Source organism: Eretmochelys imbricata, chromosome 16, assembly GCF_965152235.1.
Source record: "Eretmochelys imbricata isolate rEreImb1 chromosome 16, rEreImb1.hap1, whole genome shotgun sequence".
NCBI lineage: Eukaryota > Metazoa > Chordata > Testudines > Cheloniidae > Eretmochelys > Eretmochelys imbricata.
The window spans coordinates 17,588,458-17,610,292 of record NC_135587.1 but is presented as its reverse complement, the minus strand read 5'-3'; the positions used below and the strand labels follow the sequence as shown (position 1 = coordinate 17,610,292).

Genomic DNA, 21,835 nt, shown 5'->3' with positions numbered 1-21,835 from the left:
GATTTTACTCATTTAGGAAGCTAAAATGTCTTTTTTTGAATTTGAAATTTTTAAACGAACACTTTTCGCTTTTAAAAAAAAACACACTTTTGTCTGAATTTTTACTTACACATTTCAAGTAATGCCTAAGATAACCAACTGAAAAAAATTTTTTAGATTTTTTTTTCTATTACTTCAGTTTGTTTACCTTATGCACAAAATGCTATCAAATGCACAGTCAGTTTCACAGTTTCCCTGGGATAGTCAGTTTTCCCTGCGTGTGGGTCTTTCACTCCGAAACAGTGGAGAAAAACGTTTTTACAAAACAAGAAAATGTGACTGGACCCCCACAGAAATTGGCAGGGTGGAATCTGGAGCAGGTGTAGTAATTGAAACTGCTTAAATTCACCTTTTAAAAATTGCCTATATTTGAAGTTGGTGTCCCTTAAACCAGTAGTGTGCAAATTTATCAAATCGTGCCCCCCATTACCATTCAGATAATTTGGCATGCCCCCTCCATTATTGTAATCTGAAACGTTTTTCATGCAGAAGTAAGAGTAGCAATGTGTGAAAAGTGGTATTTGTCAATATCACTTTTCACAGAAGTCTTAGCACCTCATTGCCAGCAGCAGCAGAAGTAAGGGTGGCAACTGGGGGCTAGTAAGTCTCTTATGAAAAGTGATATTAACAGAATTTCTTCGCACACCTGCCCTAGACAAACTCTTGTTCCCCCCCGCAGTTTGCACACCACTGCCTTAATTTTTCAAAAAACGTATTCTTTTACTGTATCTCATGCACCACTAGGGGGCAATCACACCATATTCTTGTGTTGTATTTGGACAAGGTCGGAGGACCGCTGTCCTGACAATCATAGTTACAGGAGCTGTCAATTTAAATGAGTTTGTACGATGATGGCTAAAAGTATCCTCTCTGTGTTATAGCAGTGGGATGCTGTATTGCTTTTTAATGAAACTTTTACTAAAAATCCTTTCATCCCAGAGCAAGTGTACATATAGTTCCCGTGATGGCTATCAGAAGTGAGGTTGTGTGGATTAAAAATAGGACAACATGCATCCTGAGATTCCTGTGTGTGCTATTTGCTAACTATTTTTCTTCTTTCAAGGACAATAAAGACTGGAATAAGCTGATTCAGGATGCTCAGAGAAGAGGCGCTATCATCAAGACTTGTGACAAAAACTATAAAAGAGATGCTGTTAAAATTCTGAAGCTCAAACCAACATTACAGCGGCCACTCTCTTATCCTCCTACTGCTGCGCTGTCAGAGAAAGCTACTCAAATGCAGGCGTGTTTGGGCAATGATGGAAAGAATAAGGTCCCCAACAGAAAAAGCAGCAATGACTCTGGAATACTCTCGGCCTGTGCTGGCCTGTCAGCACAAGGCAATGGAGTAGTAAGACAGGCACCAGAGTCTCAAGCTTTGGGTTTCAAAGGAGTCACTCTTCCCACACCGGTGCAGCCTGCTGTTCGAGAGAGACCACGGGATCCAAGACTGGCTAGGAGGGCAGAAGCGACAGGGAAGGAGCAGGCCTCCAAGAATAGCAGTCCATCAGCCCTGAGCAATCCAGATGTGACATTGTCACGGGGACCTGATGCATCGGCAGCCCACTGGGGTCAGATCAGCACTGTGCAGCCTACTGTCTCCAAGGCAGAAAATTCCAACAAACCCAACCAAACTGTAAGACAGCCGGACATGCCTTTCACTGCTTCCCATACAGCCAGGCAGGACCATGACTGGAGAGTTTCTGTCTCCTCAAAAGAGGCAAGAACTGGCAGTAAAGAAGACCAGAAAGGTAATGAGTGGAGCAAAGACAAGGACTGTCGGACCCCTGCAAGCAGAAGAGCATTGGAACAACCCCCAGAGAACAAAGACTTGAGTGAGGCCAAGAGGAGGAAGGTCTCCTATTAGCTGAAATCTTTCTAGGATCAGCTGCGGCTGGCAGCCTTGCCCCCACTATATAAGCCCCTCCAAAACCTATCCCTGCCCTTAAAAATATGGACTATATTTAAAAAAAATAAATATCTAGTTCACCTGGAACTCCTTCATATTGCTACTTTTCTACTAACAGATCCAGTTTTTCCCATCCCATCACTGACTGTTGGGTGAATTCATACCTGAAAAATCATATCCTTGGAGCTTTTGAACTGAAAAGTTGGGGAATTGCGCCATATGTAGTGGCAATAAGTTTGAACTATGATCCTAGGAAGTGAAGTGCTGTAAATGTTGAATTGATGTATATTTGTATAGCATACAAAATTATTTTAAGATTTAATTCAGCAAGCGTATTGCTGCTTGTTTCCGTGCCCGAAAGCTGATTTCAGAGTGGAGCAAATTTTTTTTATAAAAAAAAAAAAAAAAAACACTGAGAGAAAACCTCACCAGAGATTTTCGGTAAGTCTAGTTTCTTTAATAGCAATTAGGACATTTTGAAAAGGCTGAGAGGGTGGTAACGGGTCAGATGGCTTTTGATTCTTTCTGAAATTCCACTGGTATCTGGTGGAAGTCAGTGAGAAGGTTGTTTGTGTGCGTGAATGTTCAACAGAATTCTACATATGGTGTGTATATATATAATTTTTTTTATTTCACTTCCCCATTTTTTCATAGGAACAAAATATCCTTGGCTCATGCAGATGTGCCTTGAGTCTTACTTTTGGTCCTTATTCTTCAGCTGTTGTCCTTAGCCCTCTGATTGTGACATCAGTTTATTGCAGTTTGAGTCTATAGACTGATGGCACTAACTGTGGCTCAAGACACTGAGCTCCCACTGAAGTCGGTAGTAGTTGAGGACGGTCAGATTGCATGAGCCTGGTTAGGCCTATTGGCTCCAAGTGAGGAATAAGCAGCAGAAGTTTTTGAAATCTTTATCAAAGATCCAGTCCATCCTTGATGATGATGATGATACTTGGCTTGCTTGGTAACAGAGCACTTTGAGATCTGCAGAGATGAAAAGGCTAGCTATATAAGAGCTGAGTATGATTATTACTATTACTGGATTCTGTTTACTCTGTAGATGTAGAATATCTAACTGGTAAATGAATAAAACTGCAATAACTAATTTTTTAAAAACAAAAAAAAAAGCCCTACTCATGTGCATGTTTTCGTGACGATCTGTCACTGGCTAGAGCCAGAAGTAGTGTGGGCAAGCAAGGTGCAGATTTTTTCTTTGGACCTTTGATGATGATGCAGCTCATTTTCAACTTGCAAATACCTCTACTATGGCTTTTCTAAGTTTGATCTGAGAAGAGATTACCATGGTATGCCAAATCATTTCATGCTGTGGACAAATGACACCTCAGAACTAGAAGGAAGCCATCAAACTTGCTTTATATGTGAGCTCTTGTGAGAGAGAACCCAGCTTTCTTAAGATGCAAAATTAAGACCTAGCTCCATTAAATTAACGGGAGCAGGTTCTCGGCACATCTACTGAATGACTTATGCCCACCGCTGCACAGGAGGGTTTTGATTCCATTAGCATGCTGGTCTTTCCAGTTTCACCACAACATAAGAAAATTGGGCTAAACAGTCGTGCCAATGGTTTTGTCTAGGTTTCCCTCCCGATACTTTCATTGCAGTGATTAATGTTGCCTTCTTCCTTTCATACCGACAAACGGCTGCGTGGTGCTGGTGGTGTCACAGCAAAATATAGAGATGACATAACCACTGTCAGAATAATAGGACAGGAGCCTGCGTGGTAAACTGTAAGCTGAACTGGTCTGAATTCACCCATCCGAGCTTGAAATAGATGGGCTTTACTAGCGACAGCTGAGTGCTAGGTATATTGGAAGGCTATATCTCCTGTATCGGCATGGCACAGCTCATGACCTGCTGTTCTCTATTACAGTGATGGTAAGGAGAATAAATGGGCTAAATTCTGCCCTTAGATAGGCACAAGAAATAACGCCAATAACAGATGTTGCCCACAAAATTTGAGGGCAGTATTTCACCTCAGAGCTTTGTTTCATATGTGTACTACATTAATTGCTAGCACCGTACGCACCTTAAACTGTCATGAAAGTCGTTCAGAGTAGTGTATGATGTAACTTGCGTTTGCGGGGAGTAGAGCTGTTAGAATGAGCTGCTTGTTGTCATACATTAGAGATCTCTGTATAACTCCTAGTTGAGATTCATGCCCTGTGTGTATCTATATCTAGGCTAAATAGGAACACTTTGAAATACTGTCTCCCTTATAAACCTGTTGTATCGGTGCAGTATTGGTTAAAAAGGCAGGGTTAATCAGCTAACCGATGTAGTTCCTATAGCTATGGAAACTATGCAGTGTATATTCATGTAAAAAAACTGAAGACAAAGTCAGTGTAAATCAGGGAATGCTTTTCTAACGATTAACTGGAAAACTGTTTGTCAAGCAAATCTTCGAACTCTTCCAGTCTTCTTTTTGTCAGATCAGCTGCACATTCCAGAATGTAAGTTCTATCCTGAAAATGACGCTTGTCAGGTGCTGGAAGGAATTTTATTCTGATGTCTTACATTGCCTTTGTGGCATTACATCACCCATGCTTTGTATATTTTTATATCTCCTGCCTCTGTATAGGGAGAAGTGATGAGCTGAGCAATTTTTACTACACAGGGATAAGTGGCTTGTGCGTGCCTATCTGGACCCAATAAATCCTGTATTACACGCACTATTGCTTAGTGGAGTTGTATAACTTCTCAATAAACCCTGTTTGATTGAGAGACTGCAGTACCGTTCCAGTTTACTCCCTCAGCTGATACAAGGTTTTATTGCCTTTACTTGCTTTGTATATGTCGCCGCTTTGTCCGTCATTTCTCTGCACTAGCTCATTCTGCCACATCAGTCTGTTAATGCTCTATTTTGTTTTTGAATAAAAAATGTTTGAGTTGAGTTTGCCCTTTATGTTAAGCATTTTTCTCTTTATGCATAGCCCAGAATTGGGTGCTTTTAGTAAAAATGAGAGTTCATGTGGAATAGATTAAGTTTTTAATTAGTATTTTTCTTCCAGCTATATACATAACACTTAGTGTAACCAGCAGGCAAACTGTGATCCAAGGCACTTTCTTCACTTTGAGAGTTTAGACTAAATGTATTACAAAAATAAAACCTATGCCAAGATGCACACTGATATGGTGCAGTTTTAACGTATTTTCATCTCAACTGTTTCTTTTGCCCATGCATCATGTAATCAACCTTTTAGTAGAGACTGATGAACATACATGCAATCTACATTATGTTGTTATTTTGTTTTCTCCTCCTTTGACTGATCTGGCTAATCCCTCAACTATGCAAGTAGTCTTGTACTATTCTTTCTCATGTATTTTTGTTTCAGAACTAGTAAGTGGCAGAATAGCCATCGGAAGACCCGCGCCCACCCTCTTGCACGTGTATTGCCTAGATGAATCATTAATTAATGAATGTATGGAAGACTGACTGCATGTATTTTAATGTGAAGCAGTTTAATTTGGTCTTTGGACCAAATGAGTTTGGAGGAAGAAACTTTAAATGTTTGTGAATCAATGGGCTTCTGTTTTTTCCAGCTCATTGGCTTAATTTTCAATGCTATAGCAGCTCCTTTGTGGTGATTGTCATTTGTTATCTCTGAATAATAGAATGGGATTCCCTTGTGCTTATAAGTGCTGAAATATACTCTGTCCAGAATAGGTGGCCTTCTTGTGAAGGTGGAAGAGAATTGCCCTTAGAGGAGAATCAGACACTGTCTGTTAAGGCGGTATCCAAACATTGCCTAATATGAGTATCTTCCTTTTGCAGATTTCACTGCAGTTATACAGGATACAGCACCATAACCTCAGTCTGGCACTCAAGGTACCTCCCTTCATGGTATCTATACAGAGGTCAGATTTACTAGCCAGATAAAAGCAATAACCTAGTTCAGGAAATGTAGTCATACCTGGTACCTTAACTTTTTGTCACTTGTGTGAAGTGCTTGGCATTTGACTGTTACAAATGCACCCAAAGCCTACTTAACTAAATTTACTGGAAGGGGGAAGGTGTTCACATGAAATTTAAAAAAAAAAAAAAAAAGTGTCCCACTGTCAGTAACACAGATCCAGCTCCCACTGTAGCAACGTTAGGTGCTCTATAGTAGACAAGGCTCTGATGGCCATGTATTTTTAACATTTTCTGTCTAACTCTGCTTTGACTAGATCTAAACCACACACCATTAAAAACAGCAGCAGCCCCCAGGGCCTTGTCTGCTTTCGAGCTTTCAAAGCCACTAAAACTGGGAAAGTGGTGGAAGAATTTTCAGAAGAAAAGTCTAATGTAGACAAGTCACGTGTGGCTTGCTGATTTGAAGGCAACTTGGTCCAGTGAACGAAACAAAAGAGTGGGCATTGAGGTATCTGGGTTTGAGTTGTGCTACTGACTCAGAGGGCAGCATAGGGCAAGCCATTTATCCTCTGTGCCTGTTGCCCAGTGTCTAAAATGGAAGTAATTCTTCCCCTTCTTTATGAAGGATCTTGATCTCTACTGATGCCATGTAAGTGCCAAGTATTATGTATTTCCAGGTCAAAACAAGTGATGAGGCTAGAGAGCATGTTCCAGTAAATGAAGGGTAAGGCAAGATTTATAAGTATGTTGTAGTTCCCTTTTTAAAGCAAGTGTTAAAAATGCAGGGACTTCAGTCTTTTTTTTTTTTTTTTAAAGCAACCATTTGAATGTGCAAGCTGATAGCTATACTTTAAAATTAGGGCATAACATTGTTCTTGTGGTTGACAGCTGAAGGCTAGTTGGTCATTTGCAGACTATATTTACTCTAGCAATACCACAACCAGAAACATGTTTCTAAAATGGCAAGACACTCTCCTCTATGCTGCATGAATAAATAATTCAGAGATGAAACAAACTGCTATATTGTAATTGGGATTTATGGTGCTAAACCGTAGAATACAACTTCTATCCACAAAGGCTCCATTCCCAAGTCATATATAAGGCCTTTCTAAATCCCTGGAAAAATCCATTGCACTGTTTTCAGTGCAAATAAATCTAAACTAAGCAGTGAGTTGTATATTAAATGCCTCTGAAAGATGAAGCCTGTTAGCCATGTGCTCCTGTCTGCTAAGGTACAGACTCCCTTCCCATTAGTGTCCAGGAAGATCATGGGGAGTGAGAAGTAAATTTATCTTGTACACTTGTTACATCTGGTATGGTTCAGCATGTATAAAACTTGCCTTCTAGACTGGCATATGTGACACTGCCCAGTGCAGTCTTACTTAATTGCTGTATCAAGTAGAGAATTTGCTCTTCTGCAGTGGGATTCAGTGCAATCTGGACCTGAGGACCATTACTGATTTCCGCTCTCTCCCCACTTTAAACTCCCAGATCACTGCAGAGTTGCATGGGGTTTCCTTCAGAGTCTATCACTCCTGCTCCTGGCTAACCGAGGGTCACTTTAGAGCCACTTGGCAAAATTCTCAGCAATCGTTAGTTCCCCACCATTTTGGCCCATGACAACAGATTTTTGACATTCCTGTCCCCCTCCTTTTTCCCCCCTTACACTCCCCCACCCCAAAACCAACACTTTTTCTGGGCAAGCAAAACTGTACAAGTGTACTTTAGAGCAACTTGAAACTCTCCTCTGCCCCTGGTGCCTAAATGTGCTACTCCCAACCAACCCTTACGTGGCCACAGCAAAGCACTCCAGGTCTGGCCATGGACTAGGAACATTTCCTAGAAGATGCTGCTTTAACTCTTATCTTATTTAGAACTAAGAAAACACTGAGCTTCTGCTTTTATTTACACTTGGGGCATTTCATGAAAGCCAATTAAAGCACAAAATGTTGCTGATGGGACAAAGTGCTGATAGCATGTGCTGAGTTCCTTTAATGGTCTGTATTTCCCCCTTTCAGATAAACTGTCCATTTCCTAACCATTTAAAAAAGAACAACTGTCCTGTGTGGCTTTCACAAATTCTAGCAAAGGTAGATTTTACCTGTCTTCAGCTGAGAATGAATATGGTTAAAAGCTTTCTTGGGTGAGTGAATTTGTGCATAAACCCAAATGACTGATTTTTTTCTCTTTTCTGTAGCTATGGTGATAGATTCATACTGGCGGCACTATTTAATCATGCCAGACAACAGGTCTAGGATTGCAGATTTTTTGGTGGCTTTTATTTGGGTAAACAGATTTGTTATGACACCACCAAATAGTTAAAGTTAGAATACAATTTGAGGTAAATAGGAAAAACAAAGGTCTGTCTTAATGCTTGTTTAAAGAGGTCAGCATTTTGCAGACTGGTATAATTTTAAAAATAAACAGGCAAACCAACTTAAAACGTTAATGTGAGTAGATTTTCTAGGAGGGTGCTGGTGCCTTTTAAGGATTTTTTTTGTTAACCTTCCCACAACTAATATTTCCCTGCCTATTTAAAAGCATAAACTTTTGCTTCATGAGTGACTGCAGCTTCTATATGGGTCTTCCAGAATGTGAACATTCATCAGTGGCATGTACCTAAGATGAAGGATGTTTCTTCTTCTTGTATTATAGTAAAGCTATTTCTCCTCTGTGTGGATACTTGTCTTGCATGTTACCTTTTGTCAATATGCTCAAAGCACTGAAGTTCTCAAAGCTTTGAAAAACATTTCCTTTTTTAAACGCTGAATTTGTGATTGGGGAGATGCGTTTTCAGTTGTATGTCCTTCCTGGCTGCATAAGTGCTAAATTTTAAAATGAAAATGGGCTTTCTAAAACAGGACCAACCATAGCAGCTTTGAGTCTGTCTTTATGAGGGGACCAGAACTCCTCCCCTTGCTTTCTAACTGGCTATTTGGAGTTGTCCTAACCAAAGTCCATGGATCATTTAATTTGCCTTTGAGACAATTCCTTGGTGTCCGTGTTTTCCTATGGTTAGATTACTTTAGCGTGGCATCCTCTTCTGTCTAGGTAGGTATTTATAAAGAGCCCAATACTAGGTAATAGGTACCATGGTTTTTTTCCTTTTTTTTTTTTTTTTTTTTGCACCATGACTTCAGCAGCTGTAACTTGTGTTGTATCCCCCTTGTGGCTCTCTAAAGGATAACAGCCTACTTTTGTTACTAGCTAAGGAGGAGCTGCTTCGGCTCAAGTTATAGAAGCCCGTGTGTTGGTACTGAAGGTACGTGGTCTAAACCCTGCTGCCAACCTGTGATGAGAGGGTCATAACCTCATTACTGCTTATTTCTCTCTCAAGCCATGCAAGGAAGCCAGTGACATCTTTTTAAGAATGCTGTCTAATGCAATACTGCCTCCTGTCCAGCAGCCATTTGCACATAGGCTCTAGCTGGTCAGTTCCCAACAGTGCCACCCTTGATTGTTTTTTTCCCCCCCTATGGAAGCTTTGTGTTGCTGTTATAAATGTTCCGACTTCCAGTGCAATAAAGCCACTTGAGCACAGAGCGGGGCCTCCAGTAGCTGTGGAGTCTGTCTGGGGAAATGGTTTTATGAAGTAGTAAATTATTTGCAGTTGCTTATAATCTAATTTCCTAGAGAAATAGTAGCGGTTGGACAGGGAAATGTGTATTTTCCCCCTCCAGACGTGCTTTTAAGGTCTTGATTTAGTTATAGACTCTCCTATAAAAACTGCTTGCAAGAATTGTAACTCATGGGGACTTTATGTGGTAGAGCAAGAACAAATGGTAGCAACAAGCAGCATCTAGCCAATTCTAGACAATGTACAGCTGCACCAAAGAAAAGGAGAGAATGCCTCTGCCAACAAGTTCATGAAGTTGGCAGTACTTAAACTCCCTGTACCTAAAGGGTCAATTCAGCCCTTCTCCCCTTCTGTGCTGGATTGAATCAAGTTCCATGCTCTTTGTATGTGAGATCCTTCATATGAAAAAATGATCTCAAAGGAAACAAGACCTCTGGATTTAATGATTCCATGATACTATTTTCATTGAACGAGAGAATTTTTCCTGTCTTTACTCAGGTTTTCCCCTTCTTTTACGAAGTAGTGGTCCTTTGCCATCCTCCACTGCAGCGGTGGCTACATTTCAGTGGTTCTAGTTGTATATAGTTTTTGAAATAGAGGGCCGAAAGATTCGAAGTGTGTTGTTTTCAGACCTGGAGTACTCCCACTGCTGGGTACAAGCTATGGCTTAGAGCCGCAAAGTGGGAAGTAGGGGCGGTTCCTATATGAAGAGTATCAAAAGAGGAGAGATGTTGATCTGGGAAAGGGCAGTAGCATGATACTTTGGGTAAGGATACTAGAAATGGAAAATGCCAGTGGAGGACTGGTGGAAAAACAACTTCTGAGCTACCTCAGGCTGAAACCAGAGCATTGGAGTTGCTCAGGGAGCAAGAGATCTAAAGCATTCAGCTGGGGGATCAAACTGATTGCTCAGTTTGCAAATTATATCACGTATTGCTTCAGAATTCTCCAGCCTCCTTCCATGTGAATGTCTTAAAATACTTCCCCCTATGTAGCATGTCCATGAGCTTTAAATCCCTTCCCATATTTGAACTAACACCTGTAAGTTTACATTGAAGTCCAAGATTGTCGTTGCTTGTGGCTTCAATAAAATTTAAATTCCTTAGATCTTAAAGACAAAACAAACCCCCAGAGGGTGCACCTTGGTATTTGAGTCAGAAAACACAAGAGGACATCATGTATCAAAAAATAAGTCTTTACCTGTAATTAACTTTGCACGCAAAGGAAAACATGGTGGTCAAGCAGCAATTAATAGTTGCTTTACTGTAGGATTATACACCAGAATCAAATGCTCATGGTAAAACGTCCCTTTAGGTTGTAGTCCTTTTATAGCATTTAATTCAAACAAAAATAATTCTCTACCAAAAAAGTATTTGAACCGTACACTATACGGAAATGCCTGGATAAGACATTGCACTCTGATATACCATGCGCACAATGGCCTTTTTGTTCTGGTCAAGTGCAAGAAAAGGAAATAAAAATCCAACAACAAAAATACAAAACTTAATAAATTCAGCAACTAGATTTGTAGGCAACGGTATCTCTAGGGTCCGCCAGGTCAACAATGAAACATGGGAGTATGTAGCAAGGATGGACCAAAGAGTCCCCCAGGGATGCCTTGGACTCCAGTCTCTAGTGCCATGGGGCTCTGGAGCCATTAGGACTGGCTCTTTCAAAACAAGAAAGAAAATGAAACTACTGAAAAGTTTTTAAAAAAAAAAAAAAATCCTTGGATTGCGGCACTGTTTTGGCAGGGTCCCCCACGCCCTGGAACCAGAGCCCGCTGTGCGAAATGGGGAACGAGTCACTGCTTTTAAGGAAGTGTGTGTGACAGGAGTCCTTTCTAATGACAGCAAGGTACTGCCACTTCTGCACAACGGCTGTCACAGTTCTCGCCCTGCAGCTCAGCAGCCAAGTCCGTGCTGCAGCCACCTCTGTCCGGGGCGCGGATGTTTGAGCAAGGCTGCTGCTGGTGGAGCGACAGGAGTCAGCCCCTGAGATGCTGTGCCTCCCTGTGGACAGGGGCCTGAATGACGTCATGGAAGTCCTAGAGTAAAGGAAGGCTGAGGAGGTGGTGCTATGGAGGGCTACCTATGACCTTAGTCTCCTCGCCTCCTCTCTCCCCCCGCCCCCTCTCCCTCATGATGCACCTTGATTTGGCTCTCTTGTGTTTGCAATTCAAAAGTCCAACAAGCGTCGCAGCTGGAGGATGAGTGCACTAATGAGGAAGAGGGTTAGGCTGAGGTATGTGCTGGAGGCAGAATTGCAGGCCTTGTTGTCAGAGTCACACTTGGATTGCTCACACAGGACGCCTTTGTAGCCAGCAGGGCAGATGCATCTCTGGTTCTGGTAGCAGGTGCCACCATTCTGGCAAATCAAGAGCTCCTCATCACAGACATTGGCTGCAAGGTGAAGAGGGAAGAAAACACGGGGAATTACTCCTGGATACCTACAGCCTTGGGGCCTTAAGATTCTGCCCTGTGCTATAACAAAGGTTTATTGCCTTCAATTTAATTAAGGGCTGTTGAAGGCTACGCCACTGGGCTGCCATCAGGAACAAGGTGTAGCTGAAAAAGCCTGGGTTAAAACTGTAACTAGAATGTGTGGAAAGAATAGGAGGACTTGTGGCACCTTAGAGACTAACAAATGTATTAGAGCATCAGCTTTCTTGAGCTACAGCCCCCTTCGTCGGATGCACAGAATGGAACATATAGTAAGAAGATATATAGATATATACACACACCCCCATAAAGAGAATGTGTAGGCTGGCTTTTGCTCAGGTCTTTTTTCAGGCCCTTGGTATTAATCCAATTGCCCTGCAGCACCAGTGCAAGTCTAAGGCTCCAGACTCATAGGAACACACCATGGCTGCAGACTCTGCAATGACATTAATGGGGTGGGACCTCAGCATTCCACTGCTGTTCTCTGAACAGCCCTATAAACTGGGCTCTCTGCAACTACCTCCAATTGGCAGCTGAGCAAGTCTTGCTAAAGACGACTCCCTCCTGCTGGCTCACTTCATCACTCCTGTTCTCTGGCCATGCCGGAGTAAGGGCTTTGCCTTGCCTGGGGATCCTTGGGACAGCACGCTCTAGCTCATTCCACAGCTGTCAAGTACAGTGGCTTTATGGCTGCTGCTGTGCATTTGTTACCCTGCTACTACCCGCCGGCCTGCGGTACTTACGAAAACAACCCTGTCTCCAGTAGTAATTGGGAAGGCAGTCGTCACACTTAGGCCCGGAGGCACCTTCTCTGCATTCACAGTAGCCGGTCTCATTACAGCGGTCGTGCAACGACCCAATTTGATTGCAGTTACATTCTGTCCAAACACATGGAAGCTAGTTACTACATTAGACTGTGCACACTGAGCGCCAGGGAGCTCTCCGTGCCTTGCTGACAAGGCCTTGAAAAGGGCTAGCAGTGTGAGCTGCCCATTTAATCCTTGACTTTTAGGAGTGAACTGTTACAAGTACTTTACAAGTACCCCACCTTGCTCTGGGCTGCCTTTCCGCCACAGCAGTTTATACCCAGATTCTTCTCTACCTACTACTAAAATGCGGCTTGTTCTGGGCTCCCCAGAAGTGATGGGAAGCAAAGGCATATTTTGGCCAAGCTTCTCCCCTTACGCAATGTACCACTGGCTCAACGTCCACACACAAGCTTGGATCTCAGGATTGTAGCTGAAGGGTTGACCACACCAAACTACCTGGAAGTCCATTTAATTGCCTCAAAAGTGAAGAGGTGCTCTGAGCCTCTGCTGTCGTTCGGAGGGAGACTCGGTATTTTCTAAGTGGATACTCAGTCCTCGGTGTCAGGGGGGTGGGTGGTATTGATTCGTATTACCTCAGGGCCTAGCAGTGCTAGTGGTAGACCAGGCCCTTATTACGCCAGGCACTGTACAATGGTTTCTAGGGTATTACAGATCCACCCCACCTCCCTCTACCTGTTCCAACCTTCTTGTGCTAGAGATTTGAGCTGCTCCAGTTTGGTGGCCAGTGTGACCCAGAGCTCGGGTGCTACCCACTCTGCAGCCTCTCACTCTAATCGGGAACCTCTGTCTCCAGCTGTCCTTTTGTACTCCATTGGAGGCCAGCGGGAGTGGGACTGATTGCCAGGAGAGCAGTTCCATGGAGGTGGCGGAGGAAGTAGATGGGGTGTTGGTTTGGTAGCCCTAGAGCTGCAGAGTTGCTGGGTAGGGCGCATGTGGCTGTTGCCGCTCACCTCAGGGGCGGGGGCGAGGTAGCTGGGCAAGGGCCTGGATTCTGTATGCAGTTCTGCCACTGATGCTAATGGGGTGACATTAGTGTAATGGGATGCAGACTCTGCCCTCTTCCGCTGGAGCAATAGGGTGATGAGTAAAAGGAGGAAAATGACAGAAGAGAAATGGAGAAGGCCCAGTGCCAACCTGCTCCTTGATTAATTCACATCAGTCCTCCAAGATGTGACTCAAAGCCTCCCAGCCGGGAGCTGGTGTAAAGCTCAGAAGAGAGACGTTTTACTCAGGGCTTGTGGAATGTTGGCGGCATGGGGAGAAGGGAGTCCTCATCACTGGCTCAAACGGGTCAGACCCAGCAGCAGCGCTGTGTTGCTCAGAGGGACTGGCAAGAGCTGAGCGAGCCCGCTGTGTCCTCTTTCTCAAGGCTGAGTGAATTAGTGCCCAGTGGGGCAACAGCCCCAGGGATCATTCAGAGTGCGTGCAGTGGGGAAGAGCACAGCAAAGCTGCAATGACTACCTCCACTACTGAACCGTGCCATGGGTGGGGATAATCCAGCAAGAGCCGGATAGCTGGGGCTGGCAGCTAGGCTGGCTCAGGGAAGTGGGGATAGCATATCAGTTACTGTGGGTTTGCCAGTTCAAATCCGGGCTTGCTTTCTAGGGCAGTGCAAGCTTCCCCTATGCTGGGCTGTCAATGAACCTGACCTGAGCTGGAGCTGAAATACCTCCTTTGGGAGAGACAGAATTATTTCGTCTTTGGGGCCCATTTACCCCTTGGCCGCTCTGTGCCGATTGCTGACCAGAAACGGGATGGCCACCAGGCTCCGTTCTCTCAGGCCACCGAACAGCCAGCGGCTGGTAACTACTTTCAGCCGTTATTAATTTCAGCCACGTGTGAAGCAGCGACCTCGTGAAACTCCCCGGAGAGCAGTGCCTGCCCCCCGCCCTAGCGCCCCAGCTCCTCACCTATGCACACGTTCTCGTCGTCTAGCTCGGCCGAGCCATTCCGGTAGAAGCCAAGGCGGCAGTGCTGGCAGTGCTGCCCCCTGGTGTTGTGTTTGCAGCTGACGCAGGTCACCACATTCAGGAAGTCGATGTAGCTGCAGCGGTTGGAGTGGCCATAACACTCGCAGTCTGGGGGGGAGAGAAGCGAGAGAAGTCCCTGGCATGCGGTCATTCCCGTGGCACTGGGCCAGAATGGCCATGCACCATCAGAGTTAATAAGGCAGTGACATGAATCCAGGGGACTCAGATGGGTTCTCTTTTGACAGTACAATCCCTCCCTCCCCCACCCACCCACCCCCCAAAAAGTGGAGACAGCCAGCTGGGTTGGTTGCGGCTCTGTGCTGGCATGTGGGTGATGAGGGTTTGAGAGTAACTACCCTGCTCTCACTGCAGGAAAAAGCAGTTTTTTAAGGCCTTGTTCCTCAGGTGTAGATGGGTACACAGCCTTCTAAGCCACAGGCCCACAGTTTTATTTCCAGGAGCAGGGTTTTTATCAGGGCGACAAGTGAGCGCTTTTGTCCTCATTCTCCATTAGACACACCAGAGGATAAGATGGCTAGCAACGTCTGTCTCGTGGCACTGACAGCATTATGGCTCAGGGCGACAAGTTTGCCTGGGGAGCTTGAAGGGATAATGGGGAGCGGACTGGCACCAGTGAGGGGCCGATGTGTGTCTAGTCCACATTGCTAGTTCCACCCCGCTTCAACATTCCGCTGTCATAGGCGGCGTTGGTGTGTCCCTAATCACCAGCGGCAGAATAAAGAGGCTGAAAGGGGCAGAAGGTGCAGTAGAAACAGGCCCAAGCTGCAAAGGACAGACCAGGTCTGACCTTTCCCAGTAGTTGGGGGATTCTGGAGATTTGGTTCAAGCCTATCTTGACTGTTACTGTAACACAAAGGATGGCAGGGAAACAGAATGCAAGTGACAAGTTGACATGCGCTTGGGGGGGGGAGGTGATGGGGAAGGGAGTAAGATCTGCTTCTATGAAAGAGCCAGGCAGGGTTTTCCCCCACAGTTCACAGTGCCTTTGAGATGAATTGTAAACACTGAATCTCAGTGAAATAAATTTTGCCTGTTCAGTTAATGTTCAAGGAATCTTCTAATTGGGTATTGGTGGTAGATGTGTGATGGTTATTTTATCATAAGGATTCTTTCTTATGATAAATAGCAGATGTATTCAGAGACAAGTGTAACTGCTAGTCTTCAAAGTGTCTGACATCTCCCTGACCCAGGTAGGTGGTGTTTGTGTTTTTTAAAGGTGAGGAAAATCTTGATCACAGGGTTAGAAAGATCCCTCCAAAGCTTGCAGTGTCTTAGTTTCAGTTTTCTGTTTTCCCACCAACCATCATTTCTCCCTCTTACCTCTAAATGTTTCAACAGGTGCCACTGGGCCAGAGCCAGATTTGAGCCTGATGAGTTTGGAGATCTTTGAAGCCGCTTGGAAAAATTAAAAACATGCTTTTTCTCATCACTTAACACACATTCACTTCCTACCCTGCGGGCGAGCAGCTCTGGTGCTAGAACAATAATGGAGTAAGCCAAGAACATCACGTTGGCATCGCTGAAATCTATTTCTGCTCAAGACAGCTGGTGGCTTTCTACATTTCTCATTTGTTTTTCTTTTCCCCCTAAAGTTTGGTGCATAAAAAATTCCACCCATAAAAGTGCTCTATTGCACAGAGCTCAGTGAAAAGCAGAGTTATTGTTCCTGGATCCTGCCCACTGCTTTACCTACGTGTAGAGGAATGAATCAGGTTAGACAGTCAGGCGAAAGATATACAAGTCTAACCATTTAAAAATACCTCTTTCCGTGGACTCCATTTAATGTAGGTCACCCCAAATAGCATACAAAAAGATGTTAGCAATTTATAGACTCAGACGTGGAGGACTGGAAGGGACCTCGAGAGGACTTCTAGTCCAGTCCCCTACACTCAAGGCAGAACTAAGTATTATCTAGACCATATTACCCAGTGTTACCTCACCCAATTAAGACTGAAAGAGCCACTGCTCTAAGGCTTAGGACCAGGCAGGGCTCTCCTAACAGCACCCAAACTACCCCACCAGCCAGCTAACGTACTACAGCAGGAAGTACCTGGCGTCTTTGCCTGCTTCTTGCCAGCAGAGCGTGCTGTGTGTCCTGGTTTGCTCTTTGGAGCAGCTGCATGTGAGATTAAAAAAAAGATACAGCTCAATGCTCGGGAAGAGAGAGGGCATTCCCAACAGCAGTGGAAGGTAAGTAGCCGGGCCGCCCGAGAAGGGGACTCACTCTTCGGAGCTGTCCCAGCAGAGAGAAACCTTTGCTGCTAACATGCCCATTATAGCAGTACTTCAGTGCATTACCATAGTGATTACATTCTTGGCCTTTGCTTCCAACGAGGGCTAATGGGTTTCAGTGCCTGGGATGCTTTGTCCTTTCTAAACCCTAGCAGGGATGAGAAGAGGCTGACAAACAGGTTTGCTGCCTGGGTGGGGGGCGAGCTATAACAAAAAATCAGGTAATAAACTTAACACTGCTATGTTCGTCCAAGTGCCCACACTGTGCTCCGTGCTGCACAAGGCGGAAGATGACACGTTCTCTTCCCAAGGAGCTTCCAGTGTGAACACAGCTACAGAGCTGTCTAGCTAAGGATTCCACTTTCCTTTACAAACATTAAACTTCACAACACGCCCAGGCTGTGGGAAAGGGCCAGTTATCCCCCACTTTGCAGGTGGGGAAACTGAGTCACGGGGGGGGGAGATAGTGGTTTGGTGAAGTGGGAATCCCAAGGCTAAGTCACCTGTTCTAATCACTAATTCAGGCCCACCCATTGAAAGCATTCTGTGACCCTAACACTCTGAGCTACGCTGGTGCCAGCCTTAGGTAGTGTAGCTACTCACCGCTTACCTGCCCTATGGGAGTTCTTAGGCCAAACAAAGTACTGTCCACGCTCATGTACCCTAAGGGGAAAGTTCACCCCAGTGCAAAGGTGTCAGGGAGATTCAGGGCCTCCTGCAGACCCTCTGCACAGGGATGAATTTTACTCTTCATTTCTGTTTAGGAAGAACAGTCAATCAGCCAGCAAGAGCTGGAGCAGGAGCCCCTGTGAGGTATAGTTTCAAATATGCTTGAAATAGACTTAAAAAGAAAAAAACCCAACTAACTTGTTTCCTGGGGGAAGGGGAAGGAGATGAGACAAGCCTCTTTCATTTGACAGTAAACAGCCTAACCCCTCTCGAATTACAAACGGCTCACTAGCAAAAAAGCCCCAGCCTCACACTGTCCATCTCTTTATTTTTCCTGCGCATAGCGGTTTCATAGCTGGCTTTCATCTGAGGAGCACCAAGCACTTTACAAGATCTTCATTAGCAAAGCCTCCCAAAGGCCCTTGGAGGTACAGTAGGTGGTGGTAGCTCTCTCTTACAATGGGGACACTGAGGCACAAGGCAGTTAAGTGACTAGCGCACAATCATATCGTGCATCAGGTGTGGAGCTGGAAATAGGCTCTAGGAGGCCTGATGCCCAATACCTTGTTCTAATCAACAGATCCCCACGCATTTCTCCCAACCCATTGCTGCGCTTATGACCCTTCAGCCTCCCACCTTGCTAGGGTCTAGGATGAGTGACTGCAGCACCAGGTAAAATGGCCCACTGATAGACGATCACGAACCAACCAGCAAAGTGACACCAGTGAGCGTTATTTTGTAAGCAGCAGATGCTGGCTGAGTAACACCCCTACCCCATCCCAGCGGCTGTCAGCTAAAAGGCTCACTGTGCGTCCCTTCATTTCTGCCATCCCTGGGAGAAGCTGTGTCTCTCAGCAGATGTGCTTCTTTCTGAGGGGGGGGGGAGGGATGTTGTTTCACTGCATCATGCTAGAATGGCAGTGACCCCCATGAGGGCAAGCTCCCGCCTTACAGCGCTTCAGAGGCATGTTCCTAACAGCATAGCATGGGTGCAGCTGCTTAGCTCCTCTCAGCTGCCCTCTCCAACCAGCCAGGTGGAGCCACGCACCTCCCAGCGCCTTTGGGCTAGCTTTAGCTCAGCAGACTGGAAGGGAGGAGAACGCTGCAGGCTGCATCCCCAGCACTGGCCGGGATGAGGTGCCAGTTACAGGCAGGGCCAGCTGCTGGATCGGGCTGCCAGCCACAGAGGCACCAGGAGGGGATGACCCAGCCTGTGTAGCCAGACCACTAGGCCTCACATAGCACAAATCACAGCCCGGGGCCTGTTCTTAGGCCCAGACAGGCCTTGCCCCGAAGAGCTACTGGCAGTATGATGCCAAGCACAATGGGGCCTCCGTCCTGCCTGGGGGGACGGTAGGCAGTACCACAATATACATCATAATAATGAGGCCTTGGTGACAGGGAACAATTGGCCGGGCATGGAGAGGAACGGTCAGCCTTCTGGCTGCTGGTGAACCCTCTACACCGGTGACAGGGGCTAGTGCTCAGAGAAGGTGGCTGGGAGCCAGCCCCCCGGCAGGGTCCTTCCCCTGCTGTAACACGCCCATTGTGTAAAACGCTGGCAAGTTACTTAATTGCCCCGTGCCTCAGTTTCTGCAGCTGCAGCAACTTTTAAGTGAGGACTCACTTGCCTTTGCAAAGCACCTGTTGAGCCTAAGGTGGCCGACGCGAGGGCGAAGAGTTACTCAATGACAGAAAAGGAGCACTCGGCCAGGCTGGGGTGCTGGGGGGGCCAGTGCAGGGTTGCTGCTAGCAGCCCATTCTCCAGTGCTTTATGATACTGGCCTCTGGAGAACAGCTATGGGGTTAGCCAGGACGAGAAGAAAGGCTAAAAGACACAATGAGGGCAGCCAGGCCCTGTCAGGCAGCCTGTTTGCTGCAGTGCTTCCGGCGATCATTTGGTCCATGCAGAGAACAAACAGACAGTCACCAGAGTCTCCCAGGTGCCTCTGCACCTGCGTTTTGTTACTTCTCGCCATGTGCCGCGGGCCTGAGTTTCCATCCTGACTAGTTTCAACAGCAGCCACATCAGAGAAAAGTGAACCCGGCAGGCAGCCCAAGCTATTGCGAGCCCTTAGGCAGTTGACAGCCCTTGAACAGGTGGGCTGTTTCCTATCCCCTAGCCAGGTGGCTTTAGCCTGGGGGGGAGCCTCGCTAGGCTGATGTTTCCATGGTGACAGAGCCCCAAGCCTGCCTGTGTATTCTTTTTGATCAGCTGTGATCAGAGCAGTTCAGCTCAGTGCTTCTGTCTGGCCTCTTCTCGCACTGTCGCTGCTCACCAGGCCGGGGGATTGGCACAGGATGAAGGGCAGTGCAGCCAGCAGAACGCAGCCCCCCCCCCCCCACCACACACACACCAGAACACCTGCACGCCTTTGTGCCAGTCCCCAGGGCCGTGAAACCCTCCAACTCAGTGGCATTTAGGCTCAGCAAACACTATGGTTGATTTTGGGGGGGGGGGGGGGGGCCTTTGACAGGACCGTTCTGAATGTAATTTGTGGCGAGGTGGGGGGGCTGCAGAGGTAACAAGGCAAATAGCAGGAGATGGTCCCTGATGTCCCACCCCGTAGTAAGGGATTGAGGGAAATGGTCCCACCGGCTGCCTACTTCCCTGAAAGAGGGATGAGCCTAAGTAAAAGAAAAGTGAATGAACACTTTGTGGGGGAGGAAGCATGAGGGATTGGGGACACACACACACCCCCCTTCTTTCTTAATTCTTGAGGGGGGGGGGTCACACTGGGAACCGCCAGATCCCAGAGTCAACTCTGATGCCCTGGCACCTCCCCCCCCCCCCCCAAAGCCCCTGTTTGGCGCAGCACGGCAGGCCGGCACGCTCGGCCAGGTTTGGGGCGAGGTAGTGTCTGTAACACAGGCTGGGCGCGCACGTCTCTGTCGGCCAGTTAGTTGTACCTGGGCACAGTGGGTGCGAGAGGCTAGCGCAGTGGTGCGTGCACAGTTGGGCTTTACACTCACTTGAGACAGCCTCAGCCGCTGAGGCGTGGTACGAGGCCATGTTAAAAATCAGGCCCCGGCTTCTCCGTTGCTGCAGCTGTGCAAGGAGACTGGCTTTCGCTAGACGCCTATGGCTCTGAGGAACCCAAAGGAAAAAAACTGTCTGGGGGGCTGGGGGGGAAGGTTTAAGAATCCAGGGATCAGCTAATTAGGCTTAACTATGTCAGTCCAGGGTGGCCGATTAGCCTAATTAAACTAGCCATTTGATTGGTCAGGGGGAGGGGCGTGTGGCATTCTCAGCTGCAGCAGGTGAAATCTCTTCTAAATACAGCACCTGTGGCTGGTATCTTTTCAGTTAACTGGGTGCAGGGCCACAGCTTCTAGCTAGGAAAGCAAAGCTCCAGGCCAACCGGGCATCAGGCTGGTTGAGGGAACTGTTTCCTGTATATTACTGGCAACCAGTATGAGGACCTGGGAAAGCACCTCCCCTCCTCCCTCAGCGGGTTCTAAATAAGCTTGTTGAAAGGTCACCAACTTTATCTCATTTTAAAAAATGGGACTTTTCTGGCTTCTGGCATCTCCCACTCAGGGCACTCCAAGTGATCCACAAGCATGAGTGGATGTAGAATCACAGGCACCCCTCCAAGGTAAGCTGCATCACCCCCTTTTATACAGATGGGGAAACTGAAGGTGTAGAAAAGAGAAGTGACTTGAATATGGTCACATTAAGTCAGTGGGATAGCCAGAGAGAGAATCTAGATCTTGCAACTCCTCAAGACCATCCTTCTTCCCATCCCAGTCTGTCTTCATCCATTGTTCCTACAAGCTTACGAAGAAAGAGCTCCAGGATACGGGCTGAAAAGCGTTCATCGCCTTAAGGGGCTAGTCCAGCCCGAATCTCTTATGGTCCGCCTGGGAATAAAGTACCCATTGTCGGCTCCTCCTAGTGAGTCATTCTAATGACTGCTATGCGTCTGCATTTTATTGACCTTGGAAGAGAACCCCCTCGCTCTGTCCTTGCTTCCCTTTGACACAGGCTCCGAGCCCGAGAGCACCTCCTTACCTCGGATGTTTTCAGGAGGCTCCTGTGGAACAGGTTTGGGTCCAAGCCTTGTTGGGTTTGCTGGACGTCGAACAGCTTGAAATGGCACCAACAAAGAGAACATCAGCTTAATGTAGATACTGTATTTGTTCCTCATAAAGGCTGTGCAGGGAGCTTCAGTCAGATACATTGACTCAGAGGGTGGAGCAGTATCAAATTTCTCTGCCCCCCCCCTCGCAATTTCTAAAAACCATCATCGCTCCATGGACGTTAGGGTC

General features: G+C 46.3%; 3 protein-coding genes across 5 annotated transcripts in view; 2 read left to right on the top strand and 1 right to left on the bottom strand.

Annotated features, from left to right (window-relative positions):
- Window positions 1-4,859, top strand: part of SETX (senataxin) — a 41,196-nt gene extending 36,337 nt beyond the window's left edge. For all 3 annotated transcript variants that reach the window (XM_077835988.1, XM_077835987.1, XM_077835986.1), the window contains one exon: window positions 1,103-4,859. In XM_077835988.1, the coding sequence (XP_077692114.1) occupies window positions 1,103-1,906 (804 nt within the window). In that variant the 3' untranslated portion in view covers window positions 1,907-4,859. The remainder of the gene's footprint in view (window positions 1-1,102) is intronic.
- TTF1 (transcription termination factor 1) overlaps window positions 1-21,835 on the top strand; it is a 250,404-nt gene that overhangs the window by 72,377 nt on the left and 156,192 nt on the right. The window lies entirely within an intron of this gene.
- The window catches only part of NTNG2 (netrin G2), a 65,850-nt gene continuing 55,592 nt past the window's right edge, over window positions 11,578-21,835 (bottom strand). Inside the window, exons 5-7 of the mRNA XM_077836253.1 lie at window positions 14,582-14,749; window positions 12,584-12,718; window positions 11,578-11,801 (exon numbers count right to left, since the gene is read on the bottom strand). Coding sequence (XP_077692379.1) covers window positions 11,578-11,801; window positions 12,584-12,718; window positions 14,582-14,749 — 527 coding nt within the window. The remainder of the gene's footprint in view (window positions 11,802-12,583; window positions 12,719-14,581; window positions 14,750-21,835) is intronic.